The following is a 9,597-nucleotide window of genomic DNA, read 5'->3' as shown; positions in this document are numbered from 1 at the left end:
AAAAAAAAAAATTAAATAAAAAATGAACTAATAACCATTACATACCCTGCCCCATCTCCAGAGTTTCTGAACCTGTATACACTCTTCCTCATCTTCACTGTCCTTACCCATTTCAACACTGCTGGTAGAATGATCCAATAATCCTTCAAAAATGCAATTGTGTTAGTACAACCTGTCTGTTTAGCCTTTCAGTGGGTCCACAGAACCTTCAGGATAAAGTCCAAACTCCTCTCAAAAGCTGTCACCTTGGGTTCTTGCCCACAGCTTCCACCTCATCTGCTGCCACTCCCTGTGAGTACCCCGCACTCAACCTTTATCAAATTGTAGTACATGCTGTTCCTGGAACACACCTTCTTTCCTCGCCTTAGTGTTCTCTGTGGATATCCTCTGTGATACCTCTCCACTTGGCAGTCACTTTGTTCAAAAAGCTTCTCCTCACTTCTCTACACAATTAGGTATTTCTGTCAGAGGTGCTGGAACCAGAGCAACTGCATCTTGAATGGAGGCTGAGACCTACTGGGCTGCATTGTCAGGAGGTTAGGGGTTTCTAACACAGGATGAGATAGGAGGTCGGCACAAGATATAGATCAGCTGATGAAAGAGGATTTGATAAAGAAACCAGCCAGCCGAGTGCCTTGGCTCACGCCTATAATGCCAACACTTTGGGAGGCCGAGGTGGACAGATCACAAGATCAGGAGTTTGAGACCAGCCTGGCCAACATAATGAAACCACATCTCTACTAAAAAGATGCAAATTTAGTTGAATGTGGTGGCACGTGCCTGTAGTCCCAGCTACTCAGGAGGCTGAGGCAGGAGAATCGCTTGACCCCAGGAAGTGGAGGATGCAATGAGCCAAGATGGCGCCTTTGCACTCCAGCCTGGGTGACAGAGGGAGACTCCATCTTAAAAAAAAAAAAAAAAAAAAAAAAAAAAGAGAGAGATTGTTCCGTCTTCTCTGCGCCAGCAACTCGTGGGTGAGGCTAACACAGACCATGTTATCCTGTGACCTGCAGTTACTGGGAGATCCCTAGGGAGGACCCAGGAACCTAGGGAGGACCCAGGACTCAGCCACTCTTCTGTATTTTCCTGGTTCTGGGTTTTACAACTGTCTGGGGATGACCCAAGATGCTCACAGTGGCCCTGTCTCTTGGAGTGTCTGTCCCAGCTTCCTTTCCTGGCAGACACGTTGGTGCTGGTACTAAGGAGAAAAGGCACACATGCATCTTGTCCTCTGGTTTCTCTCAGGCTTGTGAAGGGAGAATATTCCAAAGTGCAAGAAAAACCCACCTTAATGAGATAGTGTATGAACTCGCAAAGGAAAATACACATCAGGCATACAGGAGGCAAGTGCAGTGCCTTCTGAGAGGGTGGTGGTTAAATACCTTAGCAGGATGGGGGTTGGAGAATCTCTCAAGTGATTGACACATGAGTCCAATATGTTTGTGTTCCACTCAGCACCACCCCTCCTTGTGTTTGTAATCTTGAATATATTTGTTCACTTATTTCCATTTTTATTAACTGTATAATGTGTTTTGTCATTAGAGCTTGAAAGATAAAAAAACACAAACGTTTCTAAGAGGAAAAGAAAGGGATAGATTTCAGAGAAAATATCTTGTTTTATATTCCATTGGTTAAAAATTTTTATTGGCCGGGCGCGGTGGCTCAAGCCTGTAATCCCAGCACTTTGGGAGGCCGAGGCGGGTGGATCACAAGGTCAAGAGATCGAGACCATCCTGGTCAACATGGTGAAACCCCGTCTCTACTAAAAATACAAAAAAAAAAAAAATTGGCTGGGCATGGTGGCGCGTGCCTGTAATCCCAGCTACTCAGGAGGCTGAGGCAGGAGAATTGCCTGAACCCAGGAGACGGAGGTTGCGGTGAGCCGAGATCGCGCCATTGCACTCCAGCCTGGGTAAAAAGAGCGAAACTCCGTCTCAAAAAAAAAAAAAATTTATTTACCTTTTTTATTTTGTAGAGTGAATTTAGGAAGTTTCTGAGGTCTGTTCTATTTTAGCATGATTTCAAACTGAATCTCAGGGCTTAGCTTTGGGAATCCTACCTTAGAAAAAAATAGAAGAAATGTTTCTCATTATAGCTACAGAAAAATAAATCACTTATGAAAACATCAGTTCCTATTTTGTGCAGAGTGAAAAATTTTTGAGAGTGGGTACCTCAGTTCTGTTATCTGGATTTCAGTTTAATGTTAAATTTTATGGACTGAAACTTGGCAACTACTACAAGTGTGCATGCATTATTGTTTACTATATGATTTGTTATAAAAATGATAATTAAATGACACATTTATTGCCTGGAAAAGATAGCTACTTTTATTTTTATGTTGAGGTATAAAATAAAAATGCAAAAATTTTCTGCCTATAGCATAAAAAAAAAAAAGAAAGAAAAAAGAAAAAAAAGAAACCAGCCAAAACCCACCACAGCCAAGACAGTGATGAAGGTGACCTCCCTCTGGTTGTCCTCACTGCTCATAGTGTACTAATTATAATACATTAGCATGATAAAAGACACTCCCACCAGTACCGTGATAGTTGTTTTGTTGTTTTTTGTTTTGTTTTGTTTTTTTGAGACGGAGTTTTGCTCTTGTTGCCCAGGCTAGAGTGCAAAGGTGCAGTCTTGGCTCACTGCAACCTCCGCCTGCTGAGTAGCAATTCTCCTGCCCCAGCCTCCGGAGTAGCTAAAATTACAGGCATGCACCACCACACCTGGCTAATTTTTTTTTTTTTTTGTACTGTTAGTAGAGATGGGGTTTCTCCATGTTGGTCAGGCAGGTCTTTAACTCTCCACCTCAGGTGATCCACCCACCTTGGCCTCCCAGAATGTTGGGATTACAGGCCTGTGCTACCACACTGGGCTTCCCCAATATTTTATTATGAAACTCTCCAAATATTTGGGCGGAAAAATAATTGTAAGTGAACACTCATGCCGGGACTCAGGAACTAATACCCCAAAATATGGAGCTTTGACATGCTGAATGAACTGAAGCCTCCAGGTCTCTCTGACCTCACTGTCCTGTACTATCTCTCCCAAAGCACAAGATGAAGATGAAGCTCCTTTATCTGGCTACAATCCAGACTCACCGAAAGGAACAACTTGTTTTTCCTCCCCTCCCTGTAAGACAAAAAATATAATCACCTGAACAGACCCTTTGGTGCAAGTTCATCGCTGTGCCCTGATCCATCCACTTTTCCCTATTTATCCCCTCAACAGAGTGCCTCAGCTCTCTTCTCCCCAAGTTTGTTTGCCAGGATGATAGACAAGCTTCTGAACCCTGTTGTGGGTGGGAAATCACTGTGTGATTCTCCCTGCGCACACGTTAATGAATGTATATGCCTTTTCTCCTCCCATTAATCTGCCTTTTGTGAGTTGATTTTTCAGAGAACTTCAGAAGGCAAAGGGAATATTTTTCCCATAGTGCCTATACTCATATATACCCACCACCTAGATTCAAAATCAGCATTGCTATATTTGCAAAAAACTTTTTATAGGCTAATTTTATTACCACCTTTTTAAAAAATGTTCTTTTTACAACTACTGCTCCACAATGGAGCAGGGCTACCCCATAGGCAGTGTGCCCAGAGTAGCTATTATCACTTTATTTTTTTTTTTTTTTTTGAGACGGAGTTTCGCTCTGTCCCAGGCTGGAGTGCAGTGGCACGATCTCGGCTCACTGCAACCTCTGCTTCCCGGGTTCAAGCGATTTTCCTGTCTCAGCATCCTGAGAGTAGCTGGGATTACAGGCGGGCGCCACCACACCCGGTTAAATTTTTTTGTATTTTTAGTAGAGACGGGTTTTCACCTCGTTGGTCAGGCTGATCTCCAACTCCTGACCTCATAATCCGCCCCCCTCGGCCTCCCAAAGTGCTGGGATTACAGGCACGAGCCACCTCGCCCGGACACAATATTATCACCTTTTTTTTTTTTTTTTTTTTTTTTTTTTTTTTGAGACAGAGTTTCGCTCTTGTTACCCAGGCTGGAGTGCAATGGCGCGATCTCGGCTCACCGCAACCTCCGCCTCCTGGGTTCAGGCAATTCTCCTGCCTCAGCCTCCTGAGTAGCTGGGATTACAGGCACGCACCACCATGCCCAGCTAATGTTTTGTATTTTTGGTAGAGACGGGGTTTCACCATGTTGACCAGGATGGTCTCGATCTCTTGACCTCGTGATCCACCCGCCTCGGCCTCCCAAAGTGCTGGGATTACAGGCTTGAGCCACCACGCCCGGCCTTATTATCACCTTTTATTTCACCTAATGACTAAGGTATGATTCTATGTTTTATAGATAAAGAAACTGAAACTGAGGCTTTATTGACTTCCAAGAAGCTTGTCTGCCAGAAGTTGTAATCAACTTGTGCCAGCTGATCTGTCCATACCCTCCAGGTGTTAGATAAATAACCTAAGTCTGAAAAATATTTAGAATATTCTTGTGATGAAAGGCCTGCAATTCCACAACACTGGGGAATCAGCAAAATCATGGGAAAATCAATAGAATACATTTTTTCTTTTTTTTTGAGACGGAGTCTTGCTCTGTCGCCAGGCTGGAGGCTCACTGCAACCTCCGCCTCCCCGGTTCAAGCGATTCTTTCGCCTCAGCCTCCCGAGTAGCTGGGACCACAGGCGCATGCCACCATGCCCAACTAATTTTTGTATTTTTAGTAGAGACGGGGTTTCACCATGTTGGCCAGGATGGTCTCGATCTCTTGACCTCATGGTCCTCCCGCCTCAGCCTCCCAAAGTGCTGGGATTACAGGGGTGAGCCACCAAGCCCAGCCAGAATACATTTTTAATTCATGAGTCGTTCAGAGAATAATCCAGTCTTGGGTTTTCCCTCCCGCTTATTCCATTTCCATTCCTAATTAGTCATCATTTCCTGACCAGCCTGTCTAATATGTTTCTTCCATCCATTTTTTTCCAGTAACAGTAACCTGGTGCAGGTCTACAATATCTCTTGCTTCACCTGATTTCCTTCTGCCTTTTCATGAACCAGAGACACGTGATTTCCAATTAAAGCACAGGTCTGACCATATCCTTGTCCAGTTTACAAAACGTCAGCGGCTCGCAGCTATCTACCGAATTAAGCCTACTATAATCCGCTTCCTTCTACAATACAACATATCTACGTATCTGTCCTCTTATTCCTTAGCTTCCAGGACTAAGAGTTGTTTCCCCGCATACACACTCATTTACTTTTTTCATTTATAATTCACCACCACCCCCTCCAAAGTTTCACGTGTGTAAATTCTAGACCTTCACGTCATAGGCCAAGTCAAATGCCAATCCCTCTAACGAAGCTTCTAGAGATCCCGGGCATGTTGTCATCTATATCGCCAATCTTTGGCATCTTGTGGCACTGATCTCAGACTACCTTGCAGAGCTTTCTGATTTCCCTTGCCACCTTCTACCCCCTTTGCCTGAGTATAACATCTTTTGCTGTATCCACACAGACCTACGCAGGCACACACGGACGCCGTCTGCCACTCGGACAGACACGTGTCCCCTGGGCCACAGCCCTGGAACTGTCTCGGGATTCCCAGCCGGTGGGCGCTTCCATGCCGGCCAGCCGAAGGGGACTCTTATTACTTCAGAACTGCTTCAACGGATACGTCTTTCTTTAGACCGCCTAGGGTTTCTAATCCATAGATCAGCCTAAGTCCTTCTTCCTTTTAAAACAGGATTACCCCGGGTCGAGGGAGCCCGGCGTGGCCGTGCGGTAGCCGAGTCCCGGGGATCCCCCTCCAGCTCCCGCTTGGTAGCGCCCGCTTTGTCAGCGCGCAGCGCTTGCGGAGCGCCCTGCAGCTCTCGCCAGATCTCTCCGCAGACGGTGCAGACGCAGCGTTCGTGCGCCTCCCTCTGGGGCTCGGCTGCTCGGGATTTCCCCAGGACCTGCGCCGCGCGAGAAGGAGCCTGGGAGCATCCGCCCAGACTGCCGGGACTGTCGGCTCGACTCGCCGCCTTTGGCTCCCAGCCGGGCTCCGCTCCTCGGGCGCTCGAGGGGCCGCGGTGGTGGCGGTGGCGCCCGGCATGTTTCAGAGCCCGCGGCGGCTTTGCTCGGCCCTGCTGCAGAGGGACGCGTCCGGCCTGCGCCGCCTGCCCGCTCCCGGGCTCCGCCGCCCGTCTTCCCCGCCGGCGGCTGCCCCTAGGCCCGCATCCCCCCGGCTGCTGGCGGCGGCCTCGGCGGCCTCGGGCGCCGTGAGGTCGTGTTCCCGAACAGGTGAGTGCACCGCGGTTCCGGGCGGAGAACGCCACCGCCACCAACGCTTGGCCGCCACCTGGAGACAGCGCGGAATGAATGGGAAGCTCCGGGTTGCCGGTCGTGGGGTCTGGCCTGGAAGTGGATCCTTTCCCGGAGCAACCTTCTCTGTTCCCTTTTTCCTCTTTCCCTGTCCCCCGACTTGCTTGGGGCTTGTATCAAGACTGGTAAGAACTGGGAGACTGGATTCAGGTTCCTGCTTGACTCTTGGAGGCCGTGCTTTGAGGATTTCTTGCTCTTGACCTACGTTAAATTTCTCCCTTCCGAGGCCGCGAGTTACTATGTTGGTTACACTTTTTGTTGCACGACTTAACGGAAATTTTTATGGAAAAAAAAATCTAAATGATGTTTCTTTGCTCATGGCTTGCATGGTCTAGATATTACATTTTTTAAGTCGTGATAATAACACATTGATTCGTTTTACGTTTCTTTGGATTCTTGGTTTTTTTTTTTTTTTTTTTTTTTGAGCCTTCCACTCTTGATACTTAACATCATTTTGTCCTGTGTACCTAAGATCTTGTAAAAGTGTGGCCTTTGTTTCTCCAAGAGCTGTTTTTATACATCATAGCAACTACCCTGAATTTTCCTTTTTTGCCTCCTCGGTTTCTGCCTGGGCACACGTTACCATGGCCACAGATTAATTGTATTTTTAAAATTGACAAATTTTTCCTTTCAAAGTGGCAATTCATAACACGTTTTTAAATTTAATTTTATTGATTTTTATTTATTTATTTTGAGATGGAGTCTCTCTGTCGCTTAGGCTGGAGTGCAGTGGTGAGTCTCAGCTCACTGCAACCTTCCCCTCCTGGGTTCAAGTGATTCTCCTGCCTCAGCCTCCCGAGTAGCTGCGACTACAGGCGCCCCGCATCATGCGTGGCTAATTTTTTGTATTTTTAGTAGAAACGGTGTTTCACTATGTTGACCAGGCTGGTCTCGAACTCCTAACCTGGAGATTTGCCCGCCTCGGCCTCCCAAAGTGCTGGGATTACAGGCCTGAGCCACCGAGCCCTGCCATAACACATTTTTTAAGGTGTATTTTGGTTGCCTTCGAGCTAGATAATTGCTTTTTAAGATATTTGTATATCCATTCCAGAGTATATATAACTACATTTTGCTAGTCAAGTTTTGGATTAATTTAAGAAAGACAAATTGAACAATTGAAAGAATAGGGTCAATGTAACTTTCTTAATTAACAAAAGTGGTTGCCTGAGCACAGATGCTCACACCTGTAAATCCCAACATTTTGGGAGGCTGAGGCAGGAGGTTGCTTAAACCCAGGAGTTGGAGACCAGCCTGGGCAATAGAGTGAGACACAGTTGCTATAAAATTTTAAAAATAGACCAGATGTGGGAATACAGTTAGCTTGTGTAAAACAGATAGAGATTGCTGTGTTATCTGAGGAATAAATATCAGGTCAGATTGGAATGTTGGGCTTTTGATCCAAGAAAGTATTTAATGAACTTCTTTTAAGAAATCCCCTGAAACCCCCTAGTTTTACAGATAAGGAAGTTGAAGGACTTTATGGTACCTAAACTTTTGTAGGCAGTTACTAAATTTTCCTGTTGCATGCAGTTTTAGCTTCAGCAGCTTGTTGGAAGAAACACGTGCATGCATTGATTCATTCATTGCTTGTTCACTCATTCCAGATCTTTACAGAATGTCTCACACAACGTAGGTGCTTTATTATAGATGGTAAAAAGAACATGAGCTTTAGTCAGTCCCTAAGGCGTTTACTGCCCAGTAAGAGATGAGATTTGCACAAAGAAATGGCTGTTTAATGAAATGAAACATATTTTATTCTCTTGACTTGCAAACGGCACAAGGGTGCAGGAAAGCAGGAAGTCCCTTTTAGGCTTCTAGAAGTGGGTGGCATTTCAGCTGGATCTTGAAGCATGGTTAGGATTGGAAGAGATTAAAGCATTTTGTTTGGGTAAAGCAGGAGTAAATGTGAAAAGGCATGGGACACAGATGAGAAGGGTAAGTGCTCTTTAATTCTAATTTTTTTTTTTTTTTAAACAAAATCTCTCACACTGTCACCCAGGCTGGAGTGCAATGGTACCATCTCTGCCCACTGCAACCTCTACCTCCCAGGCTCAAGCAATTCTCCTGTCTCAGCCTCCCGAGTAGCTATGACTACAGGCACACCACTGCACCTGGCTGATTTTTGTATTTTTAGTAGAGACGGGATTTCAATATGTTGCCCAGGCCCAGCTTGAACTTTTCAGCTCAGGTGATTCACCTGCCTTGGCGTCCCAAAGTTCTGGGATTATAGGCATGAGTCATCGGGCCCAGCCTATTAAGTGCTTTTTAAAAATGCAGATTCTGGAACTGCGGTGGCTCAGGCCAATTGTCCTGGTGCTTGAGGAGGCGAGGCTATGCGTTCGAGGCCAGCCAGAGCAATATAAAAAGCTTTCATTGATTTAAAAAATATTTTAAAAATAATGAAAATAAAAATGCAGATTCTTGGATCCGACTGTAGACCTGTTAAGTCTCAGTCATTTATGATGTGCCTTGGATTCCACATAACTAAATGAAATGACAAAATAATAAACTCCAGTTTGTTTATCTATACCCCCAAATTTGGACATCTGGCACCCACATGTGAGAGAGACATTGAAGGGGCTGAAAGCTCCTCTCCCCTCCAGAGCTTTGTATTAGTGAGTAGTGAGTCCCAACACCTGTCCACATTTGCTAATCAGTTCCCACATAACTTATGCCTCTTGGCAATTGGTGGTTATTTGGAAGATAAGTACAGTCCCTTTGGAGTCATCCAATTCCAGATTGTTAGAATTAAATGGTGATCTTGGGGATGATCTCGGTGTTTGGCTTCCTTTTCTCAAGCAAGGATAGCATCTCCCACAGAGGTAGCAGTTGCCACAGTTACTGTACTGGATGAAACGCAGTTGGAAGTCATCCGTGGGTTTGTAAATGCTATCCTCCACATCCCTCCCCCTCAGAGAATGAAGAGTTGGCTGAACTGTTCTCCACCATTAGAACATATGCTTTTTTCATGGTACAATTTTAAAGGCAAATGCCACCAGCTCATTTGAGAAGGCAGCTTTATTTAATATGTCCTTTAACTATGCGAGTAAACTGCTTATGAGAGAAGAAATGGGAAAGCTTGTAATTATCAAGCTGCCATGGTATAAATTGCTTTCCTGTGGGAAAACTAATGTATGATTTTTCTGTAGCATTCAAAGGCAACAGTTTAAATATGGTGAAGGGGAGTGGGGGAGTGCCTCTGGGGTTAATAACCATGGCTCCAGATTCACATTCCACGTACTTCCATTAACATTTGCAAATCGTTTAACTTTGCTTGCTGTCTCAACACTA

General features: G+C 45.4%; 1 protein-coding gene across 1 annotated transcript in view; it reads left to right on the top strand.

The window, feature by feature from the left end:
* Window positions 1-5,814: 5,814 nt before the first annotated feature.
* NOCT (nocturnin) overlaps window positions 5,815-9,597 on the top strand; it is a 23,879-nt gene continuing 20,096 nt past the window's right edge. The window contains exon 1 of the mRNA XM_017502883.2: window positions 5,815-6,225. Coding sequence (XP_017358372.1) covers window positions 6,036-6,225 — 190 coding nt within the window. The 5' untranslated portion in view covers window positions 5,815-6,035. The remainder of the gene's footprint in view (window positions 6,226-9,597) is intronic.

Source organism: Cebus imitator, unplaced genomic scaffold, assembly GCF_001604975.1.
Source record: "Cebus imitator isolate Cc_AM_T3 unplaced genomic scaffold, Cebus_imitator-1.0 Scaffold303, whole genome shotgun sequence".
NCBI classification, from domain to species: domain Eukaryota; kingdom Metazoa; phylum Chordata; class Mammalia; order Primates; family Cebidae; genus Cebus; species Cebus imitator.
Note: the sequence above shows the minus strand (reverse complement) of the source record. Positions and strands in the feature narration are given on the sequence as shown.